The sequence below is a fragment of the Phoca vitulina genome, unplaced genomic scaffold, assembly GCF_004348235.1.
Source record: "Phoca vitulina isolate PV1807 unplaced genomic scaffold, GSC_HSeal_1.0 scaffold10, whole genome shotgun sequence".
NCBI classification, from domain to species: domain Eukaryota; kingdom Metazoa; phylum Chordata; class Mammalia; order Carnivora; family Phocidae; genus Phoca; species Phoca vitulina.
The window spans coordinates 50,581,062-50,606,769 of NW_022589713.1; the positions used below are offsets into that span (position 1 = coordinate 50,581,062).

Consider the following 25,708-nt stretch of genomic DNA (forward strand, 5'->3'; position numbering starts at 1 on the left):
CTGAAAAAGTGAAAGTGCTTAATCACTGTTCATTTTTTTCCCTTTAATGAATCTGCCAGTATCTAGCCCAAGTTCCTATTTCAAAGCAAATGTGTTTCAATAGGGGATTGCTAAGGAGGATGAGGGGGAGCTTTTATGATACATTTTCAAACTTTAGAGTGGTAATGTTTAGCTAAAATAGAATTTTTTTTTCTTTTTTTGGAGCAGTGTCGTTTGAGAGTGCCGCTCAGCAGCCAGCATTCCCACAGCTGACCTCAAAGAGCCTTGTAATTGGCGAGGTAGCTCTGAGCCCTGGGTATGGGAGGCCTACCTCCAGGGCTAAAACTTCCAAAATATAGTGCGCTAATTTTTTTTTGAATACTTCATACTTTAATTGAAAACATTTTTCAATGCTTGCAGCTCCTTTAGGAACAGAGTGGGGTGTTGGAGGAATGCTCCAAAATAACTTATTTTACACCTGGAAAAATATATTCAGTTTCTAAAATTTCAGGTTATTATGCTGTTAGATAAGCAGCATGAAAAATGAGATTTTTTTCTGACTTTTTGACTCAAGGGTCGAGTGGTGGAAAATATCTCAAAGCGATGTGGTGGATTCCTGAGAAAGCTCAGCTTGCGAGGCTGCATTGGTGTTGGGGATTCCTCCTTGAAGTAAGTTGAATCCACAGTGACTCACTCTGTAATGTCAGCTTATAGCTGACTTGTCATCGGCAAAAATAAACCAAGCATATTATGTGCTTTTTTTCTGTTAAATTCTTTCTGTGGTAATTTGCGTAGAGAACTAAAAGAACCATGACTTGGGAGTCAGCAGGCCTGGGTCTAGGATGTGTCTTTCGGACAAATTATTTCACCTCTCCGAGTGTCCGCTCTCTCTTCTACAAAGAGAAGGCAGCTGTAGTTCCTGCATGAGAATGTCATGGGTATCACATGAAGCAACATTTATGAAGTGCCTGGTGCATAATAATAGTTGACTCTGCTGTTCCCTTCTTCATTTGCTGATCTTCCTAGTTTCATTCTCATAAGAGTGACTACCTTTTTTGTATATTATACTACTTAACAAAATAATTCTTCCAAAAACTTCCTTAGCACACCTGGGATTTTGCTTACTCATGATGGGATGTAATTATCTAATTGTATCCTATCCAAACAAATGCTTGCCCACCTCTTATTGCCTAGCCATTATTTACTGGAAATGTTATCAATCCACTGTTAAGGACACGTGCTTTTCTGGAGACAAGACATAATTAAACCTTTATGTTCTTATCCTTATGGCCTCTACTATTGTTTGAGGTTGGCTAAATTAGAACACACACTGCCCCCTAGAACCTTGGGATAGACTTTGTCTCTTGCAGACCTAAGCATCACTACCATGTATATCAATTGCAGTTGCCAGTAAGAATGTGCAGTACATAGTGATTATAGATAGTGGAGTTGGTAATTGAAACATCTGCTCTACCATTGCTTAGAAAATTGATTCATAACATATTTTAAGAATCAAAACACTGCCTATAAATGTTATGGAACAAAGTTTGTTTGTTTTTTTCTAATCAAGAAATTCAGATCATCAGACCAAATTTTCTGGTACTCCAAAAGCTTTGTAAACTGATGGAATAGATTGATTCTATTTTAATACAAAGCTTAAATGTACCAAATAGGTCCTAAGATAATTTATAAAAGAGAACATAAGTTTAATAGTGGTTCCATTAAACTAAAATAAATGTGAAGATGTGGATTGTCAATGAGGAATATGAAAGAAATATATTCTCATTTCACTTAGCATAATACCTCCGGTTCCATCCATGTCAGTGTAAATGGTAGGTATTCATCCTTTCTGGTGGCCAAGTAATATTCCATTGTATATATAAACCACATCTTCTTTATGTTGGCTATTGAATTAAAAAATATATATATATATTCTTATCTTGGCAGTTGGAATAAAGCCATATATACTAGCAAAACTATCCTGAGAGGCTAAGAATGTTAGTGGTGTACCATAATTTTTATAGTAGAAATCTATATTAATATCTTGTACATTTTTTTTTTTAGAGAGAGGATGCACATGCAAGAGAGGGGGGGGGGGGGGGCAGAGGAAGAGGGAGGGAGAGAGAATCTTAGGCAGGCTCCACCCTCAGCAGTGCAGAGCCCCATGCGGGGCCCAATCCCACAACCCTGAGATCGTGACCTGAGCAGAAGGCAGATGCTTAACCGACTGAGCCACCCAGGCGCCCCATTATCTTATACATTTTTGGTGTGTGAGACCAGATTACTGTGAGAAATAATGATAAGCATAATTCCAGAATACAACTCAGACAGAATTTTGTTATGCCTCCAGTTTTTTATCATAATCACCTGAAGCCAGCCTTGGCCTCTACTCTGTCCCATGTGTGTATTGTTGTTGTTTTAGATGGAGGGAGGCTATTCATTTGCAAATGTTTATTGAGCCCTACTCCACCAGGCACTGATCTAGGCACTGGAGATACAGCAGTAATCCAAATAGATTAAAATTCCAATACTGGGCGCCTGGGTGGCTCAGTTGGTTAAGCGACTGCCTTCGGTTCAGGTCATGATCCTGGAGTCCTGAGATCGAGTCCCGCATCGGGCTCCCTACTCAGCAGTGAGTCTCCTTCTCCCTCTGACCCTCCCCCCTCTCATGTGCTCTCTCTCTCTCTCAAATCAATAAATAAAATCTTAAAAAAAAAAAAAAAAATAAAATAAAATAAAATTCCAATACTAATGGATCTTACATGTATATTCTCTGTAACTCCTGCTGCATCATAATATATGAAGTCCTATGGATTTTTAACAGTTTTATTGAGATATAATTGAGATACAATAAACTGTATGTATTTAAAGTATACAATTTGATAATTTTTGAAATATGTATTATACCCATAAAACCAACACTATAATCAAGATAATGAACATACACATGTAAAAGTTTCCTCATGTGCCTTTATAATCCCTCCCTTCCTCCTTCCCTGTCTCTGTCCTATTGCTAAGCAACCACTGATCTAGGTTAGTTTAAATTTTTAACAATTTTTATGTAATTATACAGCATATAGTCCTTTTTTCCTGGCGTCTTTCACTCAACATAATTGTTTTGGGATCCATCCATGTTGTTGTGTGTATCAATAGTTCATTCTTTTTTAATGCTGAATAGTAGTCCATTGTATGGATATATTACAGTTTATTCATTTCTCATTTGGATTCTTTCCAGTTTGCGGCCATTACATATAAAGCAGCTATGAACATTTGTGTACAAGGTTTTGTGTGTCATATGTTTTCATTTCTCTTGAGTAAATACCTAGGAGTGGAATGGCTAGATCATTTGGTAGGTGCGTGTTTAACTTTTTAAAAACTTTCAAACTCTTTCCCCAAAGGATTATACCATTTTATATTCCCACTAGAAGTGTATGGTACTTCCAGCTCCTTCACATCCTTGTCAACACTTGGTAGGTTTTATTTAAAATATTTATTTATTTGACAGAGAGAGAGAGCAAGAGAGGGGACACAAGCAGGGGGAGTGGGAGAGGGAGAAGCAGGCTTCCCGCTGAGCAGGGAGCCCGATGTGGGGCTCGATCCCAGGACCCTGGGATCATGACCTGAGCCGAAGGCAGACGCTTAACGACTGAGCCACCCAGGCGCCCCAATTTTACCTTTTCTAATAGATGTGTGTAGTAGTATCTCATTGAGGTTTTAATTTGTATTTCTAATGACTAATGCCGTTGAGCATCTTTTTATGTACTTTTCCTATACACATAGTTTCTTTGCTGAAATATCTGTTCAAATATGGGGGTTTTGCCCTTTTTTAAAAATTAGATTTTTTGTCTTACGTTTGAGTTTTGAGAGTTATATTCTGCATACAAGTCCTTGATGAGATTTGTGTTTTGTAAATGCTTTCTCCCAGTCTGTGGCTTATCCTTTTATTCTCTTAACTGTCTTTTGAAGAGTTTTTCATTTTAATGAAATTCAACTTACCAGTTTTTTTGAATGAATCATGCTTTTGGTGAATCATACTTTTGGTGATATACGAGATCTTTGCCTAACCCAAGGTCATAAAGATTTTCTCCTGAAGTACTGATTTAGTAGCATTTCACAAATTCTAATTCTGTGTTTACATTTTTGTTCCATTAAAAATGTATTCTCTTTCCCTTTTGATTTCTTCCTTGACGCATGGGTTATTTAGAAGCATGTTATTTAGTTTATAAATATTTGGGCATTTTCCAGGTTTTTTGTTGTTGTTGTTGTTATTGATTACTAATTTAATTCCATTGTGATCAGTGAATATACTTTATATGACTTGAATCCTTTTAATTTTATTAAAACTTGTTTTGTAGCCAAGAATATGGTCTGTCACAGTAAATGTTCATGTGCACTTGAAAAGAATATGTACTCTACTGTTGTTGGGTGGAGTATTATATAAATATCAATTAAAGTTGAATTAAGACTGTTGATCAAGTCTTTTATATCTTTACTGATTTTCTGACTTCTTGTTTGATCAAATATTGACAGAATTATATTGAAATCTCTGCCTGTAATTTCGGATTTGTTTCTCCTCAGGTTATTTCTTCATGTATTTTGAAGTTCTGTTATTAGATATATAAACTTGTAGGGTTGCTGCACCTTTATGATGAATTGACCAGTTTTTCATTATCACATGGCCTTCTTTTATCTCTGGTAATATTCTTTGCTGTGAGGTCTACTTTGATATTATATAGACACGCCAGCTTTCTTTTTTTGGCATATGATTTTCGATTCTTTTAGTTTTCACCGATTTGTGTCTTTATATTTAAAGTTGTTTTATTGTAGGAAATATATGGTTGGATGTTGCTTTTTTGATCCATTATTACAGTTTCTGCTTTTTGATTTTTGTATTTAGATCATTTACATTTTGTGTGAGAATTGATCTGTTATGGTTAGTTTTAAATTTACTCTCTTGCTGTTTTCTATTTGTCCCAGACATATTTTCTTCCCCTTTCCTCTTTTTCTGCCTTCTTTTGTATTGAGAATTTTTTTATGATTCCATTTTATATATCCCTTTTTGGATTAGAGCTGTAAGTTATTATTTTGTAATTTTAATGGTTGCCTTAGAGTTTTTGTAATGTACATCTTTAACTTATTATAGTCTACCTTCAAATTGTATTACAGATCACTTCCATTTTTCCTCAATCAGCCTTTATGCTATTATTGTTACACATTTTATTTATTTATTTATTTTTTTAATTTTTATTTATTTGACAGAGAGAGAGAGAGAGACAGTGAGAGAGGGAACACAAGCAGGGGGAGGGGGAGAAGGAGAAGCAGGCTTCCCGCGGAGCAGGGAGCCCGATGCGGGACTCGATCCCAGGACCCTGGGATCATGACCTGAGCCGAAGGCAGACGCTTAACCGACTGAGCCACCCAGGCATCCCTTGTTACACATTTTAATTCTACATATAGTACAAACTACTCCACACTAGATTGTTAGTATTTTTTAATAGTCAATTATTTTTTAAGAGATTTAAATAACTAAAAAAGTGAATATATGTGCCCAAGTGGTTACTGTTTCCAGTATTCTTCATTCCTTTGTGTAGTGTCACTCTTTTTTCTACCTATAGAATGGTCCTTAACATTTCTTGTACTGCAGATCTGATTAATTCTTTCAGCTCTTCTGTGTCTGCAAAAAAAAAAAAAAAAAAAAAGAAGTTATTTTTCCTTAATTTTTGAAAAAATATTTTTGCTCAGTATACAATTTTGTTGACAGTTGTTTCAGTATTTTAAAGATGCTTCTCCTCTGTTTTCTTGCTTTCTTTGTTACCAGTGAGAAATCTGTCACCCTTATTTTTCTTTCTCTGTACATTGTGTGTCTTTTTCTCTGGCTGCTTTTAAGATTTTTCTGTCATTGGTTTTGACCAATTTGGTTATGATATGCCTTGATGTATTTTTCTTCATATTTCTCATGGTTGGAATTCTTTGAGTTTTTTGGATTTGTAGGTTTATAGTTTTCATAAACTTTGGAAAAATTTTGGCCATTGCTTCTTCAGATATTCTACCCCACCCCCACCCCTGCCCAATCTCCTGTCCGTTGGGGTCTCCCAGTCACATGTATATTAGATTGCTTGAATCTGTCCCACAGCTCTTTTATGCTGTTCTTTTTTTTTTTTTTCCTTATTTTCTTTCCATGTTTCATTTTGGATAGTTTCTATTGCTATGTCTTCAAGTTCACCAATCTCTTCTTCTTCTGCTGTTAGTCCCATCCAGAAAATTTTTATCTTAGCCATTTTCCAAAAGTTTAATTTGGGTCTTTAAAAATAACTCTAATGTCTCTACATAACACATTTAATAAACAAAACATGTTTAATCTTTATGTAGCTCCATAGAACTATATTCTACAGAACACAGTTATAATAACTTTTAATGTCTTAGTCTACTATTTCTAATATTTGCAACAGTTTTGGGTCAGCTTTGATTGATTTTTCTCCTCATAATGTATATATTTTCCTTCTTTGAATACATGCCAATTTTTTGCTCAATGCCAGACATTGTGAATTTTATTTTGGGTGCAGAATATTTTTGTATTCCTATAAATATTCTTGAGTTTTATTCTGGACACAGTTATTTGGACATAGTTCCTTTCAAATCTTTTTTTTTTTTAATTTGTTAAGTTGGACCAAAGGCATGTTTAGTTGAGCACTAATTGTACACCTGAAGCAAGGTACTTCTCAGTGCTCTACCCAGTGCCCCACAAATTAAGATGTTTTTCACTATTGGTTTATGGAATGGGCACTTTCCTGGCTCTGGGTGAGCTCTGGCTATTGTTCCTTCTAATGCTTTTTGATGATTCTTTCCCTGGCTTTGGGTAGTTTCCCTATATGCATGCTGATTAGTACTCTACTGAATTCTTGAGGGGAACCCTCTGAAGTTCTCTGTGCCCCTGTACTCTTCTCTGATAACTCTAATGACCTTGGTCAAATTTTGGCTTCATATCTTCAACTCGGGGATTCCACCAGCCTCCAGGTCAGTTCCATAACACCATACCAGTGTAGAAGGAGCAGATAAGAGTGACATGGTTTGAGGCCAGGTTTTGGAGACATTTGGTTACTGTATGGAAGAATCAGGACTCAACACTGTAAATACGTTGAAGCTGTATTTCAGGAAAATGTAGGTGACCCGAGCCAGTCCTTGCTGAATATGTTAAGGAATAAGTGGTGAGTAAGGGATGTTTAATTTTCCACTTTTGGCCTTTCTGCCAACCCACAAATCATAGAGGAAGTTGCCCTTCATGACTCAGTATCCTCACCAGTAAGTGAATGGTTCTTCATACGGATCAACTACTGACCCTATCGATGGCCAAAGATAGTTTCTTCAGAAAGCCTCTTGAATAACCAAATGACCATATGGCACAATACAGAAAGATTCAGTCCCCTTGCTTCCAACTGATTTTTCTATAGAGAGGAAGGAACAAGGAGGCAGGCCTCCATTCTCAGGTATTTACCAAGGTGTGGATTGAAGGAGAATTATGATGGATACGTCATCACTCTTAGGCTTTGCTTCTCCAAGTGTAGTTCCCAGAGTAGCAGCAGCGGCATCACTTGGGAATTTCTTAGAAATGCAAACCATCAAGCAGTTTGTCAAGCTATGCCATTAGAATCTGCACTGTGACAAGAACTCCAGCTGTTTCATGTGCATATTAAAGTTTGAGGAGCACCAGTACCTATAGTCAACAATAATATATTGTACACTTAAAATTTGTTGAGAGTAAGTCTCATGTTAAGTGTTCTTTCCACAGTAAAATAAAATGTAAAAGTTTGAGAAGCACTGTTTTAAATGTGAACAGTGACACGTGCCCTCTAGTGGCTGACCAGGGAGTTTTAAAATGTTTTCTCTTTTTAGGACCTTTGCACAGAACTGCCGAAACATTGAACATTTAAACCTCAATGGGTGCACCAAAATCACTGACAGGTAAGGAATGACAATGAGTTTGGTGACTAATTGACCATGGGGAGAGTGAGGGGAGCGAAACATGGTTGAAAATATCTTTAGTGTGTCTGCTCTTTTCCAGCACGTGTTATAGCCTTAGCAGATTCTGTTCCAAGCTGAAACATCTGGATCTGACCTCCTGTGTGTCCATTACAAACAGCTCCTTGAAGGGGATCAGGTGAGAGTACCTGTTGTCAGAAGAAACACCTAAACCTATGAGCATCCTGGTGTGTCTAAAACCTTTCTAATGATCCCATTGGAACAAGAAATTGGTGCCTCAGGTCACAGAGGTTTTCTCTCCCCTTAATTGTTTGTGATTTACTAAACTCAGATTTGGTAATGAACTATCTATAGGATGGATTGCACATGTGTGGTCTTGTTTCTTGCTCTCTCAGTGAGGGCTGCCGAAACCTGGAGTACCTGAACCTCTCTTGGTGTGACCAGATCACAAAGGACGGCATTGAGGCACTGGTGCGAGGCTGTCGAGGCCTGAAAGCCCTGCTCCTGAGGGGCTGCACACAGGTACTGAGGGGCTGCTTGAGGTGTGTCTCTCTAACATGAGTTGTGGGCACTTCATTAGAGAACTTGCTGTTGCATTTTTCTTAGTTCTCCACTATTCCCTCACCTGGTTCCATCCCTCTCTTGTTTTCTTTGTCCACTCAGTTAGAAGATGAAGCTCTGAAACACATTCAGAATTACTGCCATGAGCTTGTGAGCCTCAACTTACAGTCCTGCTCAGTAAGTAACATGTTTTCCTGCGAGCACCCTCCTGTCCCATGTTCCCTGAGTCTCCTGTGGGCCCCATTTTGAAGCCCCCAGGCAGGAGGGATGGTCGCCACACCCTTTTTTCTTATTCTGCGTCCTCATACGATCTGTCGGTTTGCCACAAGATGAAAGGATAACAGTCTAAACAAAGTGGCCAATACAAAGCCACTCACATTTCCTTCTAAAAATAATATAGATTGATGTCTTGGTTTATTTTAAGATATCAGGAATGCTGTGAACTAGTCACTAATCTGAACAAATTCATGTAAGGTCTCAGTGTCTTTTTTTTTTTTTTTTTAACTTATGAACTGGGGATAATGACACTGCTCACGTCTCAGTGGATAAAATGAAATGATAGATGTGAAAATGCTTTGAAAAATAAAGGATGCATGCAGGAGCAAGGTGTAATTTTCACTGTGGCATTAGCATGTGAAAAATTCTGTCCTCACTGCCATTGTCAGTATTGATCCTTAAAGAGAATGCTTGCTATATCCTCCTGGGTTTCTCAAGGGGAACATAAATTTTGAGAAATGTAAGAGAAATTCTTGCAGTTGGTATTCAGTGAATGAGTTCTATGTCTTTAGAATCCTTGATGGTGGGAGTTAGAACAGAAACTGTCTTCTGGACAGTTTCTGTCTTTCTGGAATTTCTTCTGACTTATGGGCACTGCTCAATATTAGGATCTTGCAGTGTGTGTAGGAGATGCACTGGCAGACGACTTCAAGTAGAATATAAATGTGCAAGCCAGGGGCGCCTGGGTCTCTCAGTTGGTTGAGCGTCTGACTCTTGGTTTTGGCTCAGGTCCTGATGTCATGGGTCGTGATCTCATGGGTTGTGGGATTGGGCCCCCTGCAGGTCTGCTTGAAGCTTCTTTCCCTCTCCCTCCCGGCACTCTCTCTCTCTCTCTCCGTCTTTAAAATGGATAAATCTTTAAAAAAAAAAAAAAATATGCAAGTCATTTATCAGTAATTTAATGATTTATTTCATTTGCTATTTTCTAAAACATTTGAGGAAATATTATAAATATATACATATATGGGGTGCCTGGGTGGCTCAGTCAGTTAAGCGTCTGCCTTTAGCTCAGGTCATGATTCCAGAGTCTTGGGATTGAGTCCCGCATCGTGCTCCCTGCTCAGCAGGGAGTCTGCTTCTCCCTCTCCCTCTGCCTGCCACTCTGCCTACTTGTGTGTGCGTGCACTGTCAAATAAATAAAATCTTTAAAAATAAATAAAGACATACATATGTGATTTATATGGTAGATATTTAAAGCATTAATCTGTAGAAATTCAACCAAAAATTATGATGTCACTTAACCAGGCAAGTCTTATGAGCTCTTTATTTAATCTGATGTTTAACACAAGTGTATGAATTTTTCCTGGAAAAAAAAAATCAAATGAACTCTGGGGAAGGGGATGAAATTTTTGAATTTCACTCTTGGCGAGGCACCTGGGTGGCTCAGTCAGTTGAGCATCTGACTCTTGATTTCGGCTCAGGTCATGATCTCTGGGTCCTGGGATCGAGCCCTGTGTCAGGCTCTGTGCTCAGCAGGGAGTCTGTTTGAGGATTCTCTCCCTCTATGTCTTCTCTGCGCCTCTGCCTGCTTGCACACACGCTCTCTAAATAAATAAATAAATAAATAAATAAATAAACAAATCTTTTTAAAAAATTTCATTCTCTGTTAGTAATGCGAGAATAGTTTAAAGCTGTGCAGAGATAACAAATACATGTCAACCCTGTACTTCATCTTGTTTTATTTAAATTATTAGGATAAAATGCTAGTATTTGGCAACCCAACTACCTGACCAGCAGTAGATCCCATTTTTCTGCGGCTCTCATTTCAGTATTGTTGATGCCTTCTGACGTTCCTTCCTGTTCTGGCTTTCCCCAGCGCATTACAGATGAAGGCGTGGTGCAGATATGCAGGGGCTGCCATCGGCTACAGGCCCTGTGCCTTTCTGGCTGCAGCAACCTCACAGACGCCTCCCTCACAGCCCTGGCTTTGAACTGCCCGAGACTTCAGTGAGTGCACCACGCTTCTGCTTTGTAGCTCAGAGCTTGGCTGGACTGACCAGGAGGGCTTCCTGCAGGAAGGGAAAGGCTTGCCGGCAGGCCGATAGGTAGTGATGGAGGTGGTGGTGGTTGTGTTATTGTTGGCTTTTGTCACAGGGGTTGGGGCGGAACAGTACATAATCCGGTTTATTTAGGGATGTATGGGGGGTACTGAACTGTCCACCACCCCCAGGTGGAACCTGAACTGTAATTTCTTGGTGGACTTGACACGTGTGTCCACCTGATTTGCCTCATCCTGTTATAGCTTTGACGTCAGAGTGATCTGATAGTGTCAGAATGACAGCCTCACATCCAAATGTCACCAGATTTTCCCCTAAACCAGTTGCTAAATGGACAGAAGGCGGGGAGGGAATTGCAATCACCTTATTTATCACCTTCCCTAGGAGAAGGAAGTTTTGTTTTAACAAGTAAAGATTGATTTTCTCCAATAATATTGTGAATATTAAAACTTTAATTATGGCAACAAAATACTAATCATAGTTAACATCAGTTGAACTCATTTATGTTCCAGGCTCTGTGTTGGGCAATTTTATAAGCATTATCTCATTTAATCCTCACCACTTCTCTAGGAGATATGCACTGTCATTCCCACTTGTTTTGCAGAGGAGGAACTGGGAGCCAAAGAAAATCACATACTCTGTCCTGGGTCATATGATGAGTAGGAAGTATAAAACTAGAGTTTGAACTTGAGACTTTGTTCAGAACTAGCAATCTTACCCCTGCACAAGAGGCAGGAAAAGGATACTTATTTTATTTTACTTCTCAGTAAAACTGATCCGTTTCTCATGCTTACACCAGTTTCACATCTTTTATGGATTGTCTATTGCTGTCCTGTGCCCATTTTTCTTACTGTTGCATTAAGGATGATTCTAGATAATTTTTTTAAAATTTTATTTTATTTTATTATGTTATGGCTTACACCAGTTTCACATCTTTTACGGATTGTCAATTGCTGTCCTTTGCCCATTTTTCTTACTGTTGCATTAAGGATGAGTCTAGATAATTTTTTTTTAACTTTTATTTTATTTTATTATGTTATGTTAGTCACCATACAAAACATCATTAGTTTTTGAAAAACAAAACAAAACAAAACAAAACACATCATTAGTTTTTGATGTAGTGTTCCATGATTCTTTGTTTTTGTATAACACCCAGTGCTCCATGCAATACATGCCCTCCTTAATACCCATCACCAGGCTAACCCCTCCTCCCACCCCCCTCCCCTCTAAAACCCTCAGTTTGTTTCTCAGAGTCCATAGTCTCTCATGGTTCATCTCTCCCTCCAATTCCCCCTCCCCATTTTTCCCTTCCTTCTCCTAATGTCCTCCATGCTATTCCTTATGTTCCACAAATAAGTGAAACCATATGATAATTGACTTTCTCTGCTTGACTTATTTCACTTAGCATAATCTCCTCCAGTCCCATCCATGTTGATGTAAAAGTTGGGTATTCATCCTTTCTGATGGCTGAGTAATATTCCATTGTATATATGGACCACATCTTCTTTATCCATTCATCTGTTGGAGGACATCTCAGCTCCTTCCACAGTTTGGCTGACTTTGCTGCTATGAACATTGGGGTTCATATGGCCCTTCTTTTCACTACATCTGTGTCTTTGGGATAAATACCCAGTAGTGCAATCCAAAGTCATAGGATTCTAGATAATTTGGTATTTCTGAATAGTAGAGGAATGTGGGTGATCAAAACTGTTCAGAAAGGTGGTCAAAATTACTGCTACAAGGGAGTATTTAACTTTAAAATGTTATTTATTCCTCTGTCCCTATTAAGCATGGGCATTGAGAATTAACTCACGTTTTTCATTGGCTGCAAATTTTTTTAAATTCCTTTTAGGGTAACTGGGAATTTCATTAAATGCAGTATATATCAAGATAATTTTGTTGAGTAAAAGTTCATTTTAATTGTGTTTAAAAGTCAACAAATACTGGAATAATATTTAAAAACAAGAGCAGCAACAATGTCCTGGAATTGTGGGAAGATTCCTGGGTTCGCCCCCTGAGTTTGGGCTGGAACTGTCGGACTCAGGGCAGGCCACACTTCTCCCTAAGCCTCCTTTCCCTCATCTATCCAGGGGGATAGCATTTGCATTTACAGTCCTCAGGACTATTCCAGAAGCAGAGGTGTGTCCGAAGGCAGAATAAACTCAATAGTGTGAATCATAAAGTGTGTGTTTCTGTTGTTAACCAGTCACTACCTTTTCCTCCCACACACTCTCTATCCCAGGATTTTGGAGGCTGCGCGGTGTTCCCATTTGACTGATGCAGGCTTTACACTTTTAGCTCGGGTAAGCCAGAGGTTTCAAAAAATAAAACCAAACTATAATTCACCTCCCTCATTTCAAAATAACTTTCTGTGGTTTTGGAGTGTGCAAAAATGTGTGTACCTTCAGAAAGGACAGGTACCAAGTTGGATAGAGTCCTCAGTACATTTTCCCATTTTCCCCAGAAAGCTAAAGTGGTCCTGTAGGGGGTTCTGGAGCAGGTCTAGACCTCACCCTCATTTGGTCGGGTGGGGCCACAGCAAGAGGAATGTCCTCCCTGGCAGGACATGCCCTTCCTCATATAAACGCTGACTCAGTCTCTCAGTGGCCTCCCCTAACTGAGCTGTGCTCTCCCTCTGCTCCTTCTTCCACACCACCCTGCAGACGCTGACCATCATGGGGGTCCCTCTGGCCTACAGCTGGGAACCCATGACCTTCTGGGGATGGTGATACACTCTTCCTCCTACCCCAACCCTCACCTATCCAAACTGTGCCTGAGCACCCCACCCCCATGCCTTCCTGAGCCTATTCTATGGCTATAATTTACAGGATGATATCCATAGTCACTGGGAAGGTGGAGGCCACTAATCTTTCCAGGTGAGAGAAGGAAATGTAGCTACGGGCAGCCACATTCCCATTTCCAAAAGGAATGTGATTCAAAAAGCACCTGCTCAGAAGTGCTGGCTCACTCGGTCACCTTAGGAATAGGATACACTCCTTAATGGAAGAGAAACAAGGATACTGGGCCAGTACTCAGAGGGACACGGCAAGCCACCAGTGTTGCCCTGACCACTGACCACATGGTGGGGGGGGGGTCTTACGGACTTTTCCAGAATTGCCATGACCTGGAGAAGATGGATCTTGAAGAATGCATCCTGGTAAGTAGACTCCTGACAAGCTCTGCAGGGCCGCCCCTCAGTCCTGAGAGACAACCAGGCATAGCTAGAGACCCCAGCTGGCTGTTGTCTGGACCCTCCTCGCCCCAGCATGTCAGGAATTGGGAACCCAATAAGGACCATGGCAGTGGGATGCGTGAACTTTGGGCTGTACTCAGCCATCAGAGCTACAGCTGAGAAGTTCAGGGTAGCTCCATTTTTTGCCAAACATTAAAAAAAAAAGTCTTTCACAGAACTGAAGGGAGAAATAAGTTTGCATGTCCAGTGATGAGGTGACTACAGAGGAGAATCCTGGGGGACCCTCCTTACCTGCTCCTTTTTCCCCTGTCCCTGGGCCCCCTTGGGGCACCAGAGGAGAGACCAAAGAACAGCTTTGTGTCTGCAGGATTTGAGGTTGTTGGTGAAGAGAGGGGCTCCCAGCCTGAGTGTGCTTGAGATGAGTTTTTAATTCTGTTTTACACCTTTTGATTCTCATGTTCAGGAGAAACCAAAATTAGGTATTAAGTTCTGGTGTGGAAGTCACATTGACACAGCTTGTTTCTCTCCAGATCACTGACAGCACACTCATCCAGCTCTCCGTCCACTGTCCTAAACTGCAAGCCCTGGTGAGTCTGAGTTTTTCGTGACATTCTTCACCTCTTAGGGATGAAAGAACTTTCCCACCACAGCAAGAATCTGTCTGGTTTTCCTTTCTGTAAAGGTGTCATCATTCTTGGTTTCAAAGATCTATTAGTTGGGCTAACTTGGGAGGCAGATTATCTAAACGTTACTGCTTTCATTTTAGGATGTGAACCTATAATAGAGACCCATGCCCTTACTACTCTGTTCATGTTCAGGGAGAGTGAAACTTAGCATGTTACAATGATAAAATCTAGAAAAAGATTGAGGCCATCCTTGTGTCATACTTCATTCCATACCTGCTCATACATATCTATGGGGAGAGGAATTAAAATACATTGAAAGAGAGGAGGGGGGAAAGATGGCAGAGGAGTAGGGGACCCTATTTCAACTGGTCCCCGGAATTGAGCTGGATATCCACCAGACCACTCTGAGCACCCACGAAACCAGCCTGAGATGTAAGAAGATCTGGATCTCTACAGAATATCGTAGGCGGTTGGTTTTGAGGTAGAAGCGGAGAGCTGTGATTCTGCGGGCAGATATCGGAGGATAAACGGGGGCGGGAGGGTGCCTGGATGTGGGTATCCTACACCGCTGGTGAGTGACAGCCTTGCACGCTGTGGATGGGCACAGACTCGCAGACCAGTAGCGGCAGGGAAAGGACTCTAGGGCAGCCCCCGGGGCGGAAACCCTGAGCGGCGGGGTTGCACCTGCGAACTGCAGCCCTTGGGGCGGAAACCCGGAGCGGCGGGGTCGTGCCGGTGAACTGCAACCCCCAGGGCGGAATCCCCGAGCGGCGGGGTCGCGTGCGCGAAGGGAGCAGCTGGCGGTTTTAGAAGCACAAAGGGCAGAGACGTGCCCCGACCTGGAGGCAGGACTGGGAGCGCTGCAGAGGGGAGCACAACCCAGGACGCTGCAGTTTATAGTAGCACGGACAGAAACGGAGACGGTGTGGCCTGGAGAGCTCACTGAAGAACAGACTGCGGTCTCTCTGCTCTGAGGCAGAGGGTTGGAAACGGTCTCTTCTGCTCTGACTCGCGGAAGAGACGCGGAAAGCCGCCAGGGAAAGCCGCCAGAGAACAAAAGCCCCAAAAACTGATTCCCACTGAGCCCATCCCCCGCCACAGGGGCGCAGGGCAACTCCGCCCAAACAAGGTTGCCTGAGTAACAGCGCGGCAGGCCCCTCCCACAGAAGACAGGCTGGGAAAACAAGAGGCCAGCAACCCTAAGGTCCCAAGAAAACAGGTGCATCTTGCTTGGGTTCTGGTCAATAATTTGGACTCTATACATTCCCTCAAACACCCATCAACAGAATGACTAGGAGGAGGAGCCCCCAAAACAGAAAAGACTCAGAGATTATGATTATGCTGCAGATTTACAAATGGATGCAGATATAACCAAGATGTCAGAGATGGAATTCAGGCTAGCAACTGTGAAGACAATGGCTAGAATGGAGATATCAATTAATGGCAACATAGAGTCTCTAAGGGCAGAAATAAAAGGTGAATTGGCAGAATTTAAAAATACTATCAATGAGATCCAATCCAATCTAGATAATCTAACAGGTAGGGTAACTGAGACAGAAGAGAGAATAAGTGACCCGGAAGACAATATAATAGATAAAAAGGGAAAAGAGGAGGCCAGGGAAAAACAACTCAGAATCCATGAAAATAGAATCAGAGAAATAAGTGACACCATGAGGTGTTCCAATGTCAGAATAATTGGAATCCCGGAGGGAGTGGAGAGAGACAGAGGGCTAGAAGATGTATTTGAGCAAATCGTAGCTGAGAACTTCCCTAATCTGGGGAATGAAACAAACATGAGAGTCCTAGAGGCAGAGAGGACCCCTCCTAAGATCAAGGAAAACAGGCCAACACCCCGGCATGTAATAGTAAAACTTGCAAATCTTAGAACCAAGGAAACCACCTTAAGGGCAGTTAGGGGGAAGAGATTCCTTACGTACAGAGGGAGGAACATCAGAATAACGTCAGACCTATCCACAGAGACCTGGCAAGCCAGAAGGGCCTGGCAAAACATATTCAGGGTACTAAATGAGAAGAACATGCAGCCAAGAATACTTTATCTGGCAAGGCTTTCATTTAGAATGGATGGAGAGATGCAGAGCTTCCACGACCGGCAGAAGTTGAAAGAATATGTGACCACTAAGCCGGCCCTGCAAGAAATATTAAGGGGCGTTCTATAAAAGGAGAAAGACCCCAAGAGTGATCTACAACAGAAATTTACAGGGACAGTCTATAAAAACAATGTCTTCACAGGCAACATGATGACAATTAATTCATATCTTTCAATAATCACTCTCAACGTGAATGGCCTAAATGCTCCCATAAAACGGCACAGGGTTGCAGACTGGATAAAAAGACAGGACTCATCCATATGCTGCCTACAAGAGACTAATTTTGAACCTAGAGATACATCCAGACTGAAAGTGAAGGGATGGAGATCCATCTTCCATGCCAGCGGACCTCAAAAGAAAGCTGGGGTAGCAATTCTTATATCAGACAAATTAGATTTTAAACTAAAGTCTGTAATAAGAGACACAGAAGGACACTATATCATTCTTAAAGGGTCTATCCAACAAGAAGATCTAACAATTGTAAATATCTATGCCCCCAACATGGGAGCAGCCATCTACATAAGCCAACTGTTAACCAAAATAAAGAGTCATATTGATAACGTTAATTGTAGGAGACCTCAATACTCCACTCTCAGCAATGGACAGATCATCTAAGCAGAAAATCAACAAGGAAACAAGAGCTTTGAATGATACATTGGACCAGATGGACCTCATAGATATTTACAGAACATTCCACCCTAAAATAACAAAATACTCATTCTTCTCGACGACACATGGAACTTTCTCCAGAATAGACCATATACTGGGTCACAAATCAGGTCTCAACTGATACCAGAAGACTGAGATTATTCCCTGCATATTCTCAGACCACAATGCTCTAAAACTGGAACTCAATCACAAGAAAAAATTAGGCAGAAATTCAAACACTTGGAAGCTAAAGACCACTCTGCTCAAGAATGTTTGGGTCAACCAGGAAATCAAAGAAGAACTTAAACAATTCATGGAAATCAATGAGAACAAAAACACATCGGTCCAAAACCTATGGGATACTGCAAAGGCGGTCCTAAGGGGGAAATACATAGCCATCCAAGCCTCACTCAAAAAAACAGAAAAATCCCGAATTCACCAACTAACTCTACACCTTAAAGAACTAGAGAAAAAGCAACAAACGACGCCTAAGCCATGCACTAGAAGAGAAATAATTAAAATTAGAGCAGAAATCAATGAATTAGAAACCAGAAACACAGTAGATCAGATCAACGAAACCAGAAGTTGGTTCTTTGAAAGAATTAATAAGATCGATAAACCACTGGCCAGACTTATCCAAAAGAAAAGAGAAAGGACCCAAATTAATAAAATTATGAATGAAAGGGGAGAGATCACGACTAACACCAAGGAAATAGAAACAATTATTAGAAATTATTATCAACAACTATATGCCAATAAACTGAGCAATCTGGTTGAAATGGAGGCCTTTCTGGAAACCTATAAGCTGCCAAGACTGAAACAGGAAGAAATTGACAACCTGAATAGGCCAATAACCAGGAACGAGATTGAAGCAGTGATCACAAACCTCCCAAAAAACAAGAGTCCAGGGCCTGATGGATTCCCTGGGGAATTCTACCAAACATTCAAAGAAGAAATAATACCTATTCTCCTGAAGCTGTTTCAAAAAATAGAAACAGAAGGAAAACTTCCAAACTCATTCTATGAGGCCAGCATTACCTTAATCCTCAAACCAGGCAAAGACCCCATCAGAAAGGAGAATTTCAGACCGATATCCCTGATGAATATGGATTCCAAAATCCTCAACAAAATCCTAGCTAATAGGATCCAACAATACATTAAAAGGATCATCCACCACGACCAAGTGGGATTTATCCCCAGGATGCAAGGGTGGTTCAACATTCGCAAATCAATCAGTGTGATAGAACACATTAATAAGAAGAAGGAGAAGAACCATATGGTCCTCTCAATTGATGCAGAAAAAGCATTTGACAAAATATAACATCATTTCCTGATTAAAACTCTCCAGAATATGGGGATAGAGGGAACATTCCTCAAGTTCATGAAACCCATCTATGAAAAACCCACAGTGAATATCATCCTCAATGGGGAAAAGCTGAGAGCCTTTCCCTTAAGATCAGGAACATGTCAAGGATGCCCATTCTCGCCACTGTTGTTCAACATAGTACTAGAAGTCCTAGAAACAGCAATCAGACAACAAAAAGAAATAAAAGGTATTCAAATTGGCAAAGAAGAAGTCAGACTCTCTCTTTTCGCAGACGACATGATACTTTATGTGGAAAACCCAAAAGACTCCACCCCCAGATTACTAGAACTCATCCAGCAATTCAGTAATGTGGCAGGATACAAAATCAATGCACAGAAATCAGTTGCTTTCTTATACACTAACAATGCAACTGTAGAAAGAGAAATTAGAGAAACGATTCCATTTACAATAGCACCAAAAACCGTAAGATACCTCGGAATAAACCTAACCAAAGAGGTAAAGGATCTATACTCTAGGAACTACAAAACACTCATGAAAGAAATTGAAGAAGACACAAAAAGATGGAAAAATATTCCATGCTCATGGATTGGAAGAATAAACATTGTTAAAATGTCTGTGCTGCCCAGAGCAATCTATACCTTCAATGCCATCCTGATCAAAATTCCAATGACATTTTTCAAAGTGCTGGAACAAACAATCCTAAAATGTGTATGGAATCAGAAAAGACCCCAAATCGCCAAGGAGATGTTGAAAAAGAAAAACAAAGCTGGGGGCATCACGGTGCCCGATTTCAAGTTATATTACAAAGCTGTGATCACCAAGACAGCATGGTACTGGTACAAAAACAGACATATAGACCAATGGAACAGAATAGAGAACCCAGATATGGACCCTCAACTCTATGGTCAAATAATCTTTGACAAAGCAGGAAAAAACATGCAATGGAGAAAAGACAGTCTCTTCAATAAATGGTGCTGGGAAAATTGGACAGCCACATGCAGAAGAATGAAACTCGACCATTCTCTAACACCATTCACAAAGATAAACTCAAAGTGGATGAAAGACCTCAATGTGAGACAGGAATCATCAAAATCCTAGAGGAGAACATAGGCAGTAACCTCTTTGACATCGGCCACAGCAACTTCTTTCAAGATACATCTCCAAAAGCTAGTGAAACAGAAGCAGAAATGAACTTTTGGGACTTCATCAAGATAAAAAAGCTTCTGCACAGCAAAGGAAACAGTCAACAAAACAAAGAGACAACCCACAGAATGGAGAAGATATTTGCAAATGACACTACAGATAAAGGGCTGGTATCCAAGATCTATAAAGAACTTCTCAAACTCAGTCAAAAAGTGGGCAGAAGACATGAACAGACACTTCTCCGAAGAAGACATACAAATGGCTAACAGACACATGAAAAAATGTTCATCATCATTAGCCATCAGGGAAATTCAAATCAAAACCACATTGAGATACCACCTTACACCAGTTAGAATGGCAAAAATGGACAGGGAAAGAAACAACAAATGTTGGAGAGGTTGTGGAGAAAGGGGAACCCTCTTACACTGTTGGTGGGAATGCAAGTTGGTACAGCCACTTTGGAAAACAGTGTGGAGGTTCCTCAAAAATTTAAAAATAGAGCTACCCGATGACCCAGCAATTGCACCTCTGGGTATTTACGCCAAAGACACAGATGTAGTGAAAAGAAGGGCCATATGCACCCCAATGTTCATAGCAGCAATGTCCACAATAGCCAAACTGTGGAAACAGCCGAGATGCCCTTCAACAGATGAATGGATAAAGAAGATGTGGTCCATATATACAATGGAATATTACTCAGCCGTCAGAAAGGATGAATACCCAACTTTTACATCAACATGGATGGGACTGGAGGAGTTTATGCTAAGCGAAATAAGTCAAGCAGAGAAAGTCAATTATCATATGGTTTCACTTATTTGTGGAACATAAGGAATAACGTGGAGGACATTAGGAGAAGGAAGGGAAAAATGGGGAGGGGGAATTGGAGGGAGAGATGAACCATGAGAGACTATGGACTCTGAGAAACAAACGGTTTTAGAGGGGAGGGGGGATGGGTTAGCCTGGTGATGGGTATTAAGGAGGGCATGTACTGCATGGAGCACTGGGTGTTATATGAAAACAATGGATCGTGGATCACCACATCAAAAACCAATGATGTATTGTATGGTGACTAACATAACATAATAAAAAAAAAACAAAAGCAAAAAACAAAAAACTAAAATGACAAGATACTGGTTTTCCTAGCTAAGTTTTCAGCTTAATTATCATCACATGATATAGAGAAGGCCAATTAAATGCCATGGAAAATTCATTCTATTGTTTCAAAAGGCTAATTTCTATAGCAACTCCAAAATTACTGTATTTTAATAAAGCTGATTTTTTTATTTATACAAAAAAAAAAACATTGAAAGATCCTGGGGCGCCTGGGTGGCTCAGTCGGTTAAGCATCAGCCTTCGGCTCAGGTCATGATCCCAGGGTCCTGGGATCGAGCCACGTGTCAGGCTCCTTGCTCAGTGGGGAGTCTGCTCCCTCTGCCCCTCCCCCTGCTCATGCACGCATGCACGCTCTTTCTCTTTCTCTCACGTGTTCTCTCTAGTAAATAAAATCTTAATATATATATTTGTATTTATATATTAAGATCCTAAATGAGCAGTGAGAAGTCTCATTGATGCTCTTAGCCATGCAGACCTCTCATGCACATTTCACATGTAGCTGTTAGACTGCAAGCCTGGAGCAAGGATGGAATCCCCATCCACTGGGCAAGCCCATGTAAACTGTGCTACTATGCCCACTAACTAGATACATTGTCTCATTCTGTCCCATCCACAGCCCTGTGATGTACGCACTCCGTACATCACCATTTATTAGTAAAGACACTGAGGCTCAGAGCAGTTAAGAAACTTGCCCAAAGTCACACAACTGTTCAGAGGCCCCAGATTTCTGGGACTCCATGGGGTCTGGTGTTTCTACTGTCCTGAGACACACAACAGATTTTTCTTAAGCCAGCTTTTTCTGTTGTCTTTGAAAGTTGCTCTCTCTTTGGGGGTCAGCATTTTATATAACTTCATTAAAACTCCATTTGGCCTTGAGAGACAGTCCCCACCAATTTTCCTAATTTTCACGTTTCCTCTGGATACTGTCTACCTCATGCACAAGTATAGGTGGGCCTTGGACAGCTCTGGGACTTTTTTTGTTAAGAGTTTGGGGTCAGATTTCAGAGATTAGTCAGGAACCAACCTGTATCCAAACTCTCCGACTAGGGGCGCCTGGGTGGCTCAGTCAGTTGAGTATTGGACTCTGTTTCGGCTCAGGTCATGGTCTCATGGGTTGTGGGATTGAGCCCCGAGGTGGCCTCAGCACTCAGCAGGGCTCTGCTTGGGGATTCTCTCCCTCTGCCCCTTACCCCACTAGCATGCTCTCTCTCTCTGTCAAAAAACCAAAAACCAAAAAAACAAAAAAATCATAAATCTTTAAAAAAGAAAGAAAAAAAGGCTTGTTTAAAAAAAAATAATATAAAATAAATCTTCAAACTCTCTGACTAAATTGTTTCCCTCTACATATAGCAGATAATTTTGTAGTGCTGTCTTTACTCCCAAATTAGTTCAGATCCAGTTTTATAATTGACAGATCCTGTTACTCAAATGTACTTTCTCCCTTTATCCTCTCCACCCTTTTGTCCCTTGACCCCCAGCCTCTCAGAGATGGGAAATTTAGGAGTCCTGTGCTTTATTTTTCACTTTAACCCCTCCTTTCTGCTGCTCAAGGGCTGACAGAGCTCTCCGTCCACTGTCCTAAACCGCAAGCCCTGGTGAGTCTGAGTTTTTCATGACATTCTTCACCTCTTAGGGATGAAAGAACTCTCCCACCACAGCAAGAATCTGTCTGGTTTTCCTTTCTATTCCTTCCTATGCTAGCCTAGACTCGGACTCCCAGCACTTCATCAGTATCTACAAGAAATCTTGGATCTGGATGGAGGGGCCCAGGGAGGGGCTGCACTGAGTCAGCAAGGCTTCCCGTTAGCTCTCTACCTCCTGTCCTCGCTGCTGCCTCCTCAAGAGTCAGGGTCCGCTGGCAACTTGCCAGGGAACATCTAACAATATAGGGTGTTCTCCCCAGCAGGGAGACTTATGACTGAAAATCTTCTCCATCTTGTTCCCTGTACTTACACAAGCTACTTCTAGAAACACGACTTAGCATGAAAGATAAGCTATAATAAAGCCAAAAATGCCAAGATAAGAGCCCAAAATAAAAACCAAAAAGGATTATTAGCAGAAAAGCAGGGAAATAATGGCAGTTAGAATCTAAACTTAGCTTTGAGGATGTCTACTAGCCAAGACAGAAAAAGGAAATGAGCTGGAGTCCATCTGTTCCACATTCACCTCATTCACTCTGTTATCACCTCCAGACCATCACATGCCGGGCACTATTCTAGGCACTGAGGAATAAAGACAGTTCATCCGGAGAGACAACTTTGTCCTCGCTCTGCAATCCCAGAGAAGTGGTCTGGATCCTTGTGTCAGGGGTACTGTAGTCCGGGAGCACTGGCACTCTGATGATGGACAGTAAGTAAGAGCGGTGCCTCTGTCAGCCCTCAGGTCAAGCTGAGGGCAGGTTAGGGAGCAGGTTTTGTCAGACAGCGCAGGTATGCAGCGGCCTGCAGTCACCTCGACATAACGGCAGCTCTGGGAGGATGTGGGATGGCAGGCTGCAAGGGTGTGCCAGGTCTCTTCTCATCCCAGGAGCGGCCCAGGCCCCACCATAAGGCAGCTCACCTTATTGACGGAGCCTCAGACAGTGCTGTCTGTGACAGAGCTGGGAACAGGCTGCTCCAGGCTCCACAGCAGGGACTCCTACCCCAGCCTGCAGACATCAGAGGAGGCAATTATTGTTGGGGGAAAAACTCTGTAGACTCAGAATTTTGAAGCATGGCTTTTATGTTTTACTAAGGATGTGCAAGCAGAAAGAAATGAGGGAAGTGACCACCAATCCAAAGCCCAACACTGCAGTGTCCCAGGTGAGGCAAATGTCACACACACACCACCCCTTCTGGGAGTCACTCTCGCAGGCAAACCAAAGGCAGAAGGCTGTTTGAAAAGGAAAACTGATCGTGTTTATTTGAAAATAAGTCGTTAGATATTTGCAAACAAGGGGAATTCCAGATTCAAAAGAACACAGGTAGGACGTGGAAGGATCTGTAGAGTCATGAAATTTGTTCAGAGGAGGTTAAGGATCTTTCTGGTATGTCAGTTTTTTACTTGTAGGATGTATCTTCAGCAGGTTCTGTTGATTTTGAAACTTGCTTTGTTTCCTGGTTTCCTTTTCAATACCAGAACCAGTCTTGGGGGGCTTTTAAAAATCTTATTATGCAACTCATTTGTCCTAGAAGCTATCCAAGAAGAATTTTAGCAGTTATTATGTTAAAGAATAAGGAATGTAGCCCAAAAAGGAAATCCCCAGTACTGTCTTCATTGCTAGAGAGTTTTATCTTTCATCATGATTTATCAGAACTCAGTGACGTTGTGTAGGAAGCCCAGGTCATCACGTGTCTAGTCAGTCACGGTCCTTTCAGAACGACAAGTGTACCAGTTACCTAACTGGTGCAAAGCTGCTCTTGATGATATGAGACAATCTTATTATCAAACCACTACTCACCTGGGACACAAGAGGAAAAATAGGGACTCAAGACTTGATAAAATTTAGATGAATATTTCATCCATTTTAAAATGAAACATTGAACAACTTGGAAAATAACGTGAAATAGAATGTATGTTGTTCATGTCTCAGTGTCACACCCCACGGTCTGACCAGCATCTCCTGTCTTTCCCAATCACTCTTTCTGTCACTGAACTGCAACCAAAATTGAACCTAAATGGGTCCCTTTGAAGCCACCATCTTTTCATTGTCAATCCCCATTTGATATCCCTTCCCCCTCCCCACTCAGCCTAAATTGTGTGGTCAGTTATTAACTCACTTCCTTGATCCTCAAAACTCTCCTTCTTCACTTAGCTCAGCTATCATTCTGTTGAACTCTGAGCTGCTGAGCCAGTCTTGAAGCCGAAGCAAGAGTAAAGTAGAGAAGGGCTTACTGGCATTGTGTATGGAATGTGTATGGAGGAAACAGCACATATTCTTAGATTGACAGAAGCCATGGCGGGGTTTCAGAGTGAGGGAGGAGAGGAAATGAGGCTGAATGGGAAGCAGGACCAGAGCCTCACAGCCCCTACTAAGGAGGGTAGACCTGTTCCTGTTCCTCTCAACTATCTCTGTGAGCCTAACCAGGCTGACGGCGAGAAGCTGAGATGAGGGCTCACAGTCTGAAGGGCCAGTGTTCTGTGGCACACCAGAAAGAGCAGCCTGGCCCATGTTTTGCTCTCAAATTGGAGACTCTGGTTTATTCATTTCTTCTAACTGTCTCAGCTTAGAATATTGAGATTCACTAGACACATTAGACCAGTCCTAAAACTTTATAAGCAGAACAACTCCATGCATACATGGGGGCCCACAAATCCTGTACCAGTTGCTGGGACTAAACCCCATATCCAGTTCACAGTAGCCTCCCATGATGAAGACTTTATATTTATCCTCACTACCATCTTGTCCTCTGATTTGGGTGCATACAAATTTATGATTGTTATATCTTCCTGAAGAATTGACATTTTTTATCATTATTAAATGTTCTTCTTTATCACTGATAAAACTTTGTCTTGAAGTCCACTTTATCTGATGTTAATATCAGTCTTTTTATGCTTATTTTTTGCATAACATATAATTTTCTTTCAACTTATCTATGTTTTCATATATAAAGGCTGTCTTGCTTTTATCCAGTCTGATAAGCTCTCTTTTAATCAAAATGTTTAGTCATTTATGTTTAATGTAATATTGATACAGTTGGGTGTTTTCTCCCTTTTGTTTTCTATTCTCTGCTCTTCGTTTCCCACCTTTTTGGGTTAACTAAATATTCGTTTTAACAGCA

The 25,708-nt window shown here is 41.0% G+C and overlaps 1 protein-coding gene across 5 annotated transcripts in view; it reads left to right on the top strand.

Annotated features, from left to right (window-relative positions):
• The window catches only part of FBXL2 (F-box and leucine rich repeat protein 2), a 140,237-nt gene that overhangs the window by 87,062 nt on the left and 27,467 nt on the right, over window positions 1-25,708 (top strand). For 3 of the 5 annotated variants that reach the window (XM_032409074.1, XM_032409075.1, XM_032409076.1), the window contains 9 exons: window positions 554-648; window positions 7,870-7,938; window positions 8,039-8,134; window positions 8,352-8,478; window positions 8,620-8,694; window positions 10,610-10,740; window positions 13,033-13,093; window positions 13,903-13,947; window positions 14,514-14,570. In XM_032409074.1, the coding sequence (XP_032264965.1) occupies window positions 554-648; window positions 7,870-7,938; window positions 8,039-8,134; window positions 8,352-8,478; window positions 8,620-8,694; window positions 10,610-10,740; window positions 13,033-13,093; window positions 13,903-13,947; window positions 14,514-14,570 (756 nt within the window). Of the gene's footprint in view, window positions 1-553; window positions 649-7,869; window positions 7,939-8,019; window positions 8,135-8,351; window positions 8,479-8,619; window positions 8,695-10,609; window positions 10,741-13,032; window positions 13,094-13,902; window positions 13,948-14,513; window positions 14,571-25,708 lie in introns of those variants that run through there. The other 2 variants (XM_032409077.1, XM_032409078.1) reach the window with 2 other exon arrangements.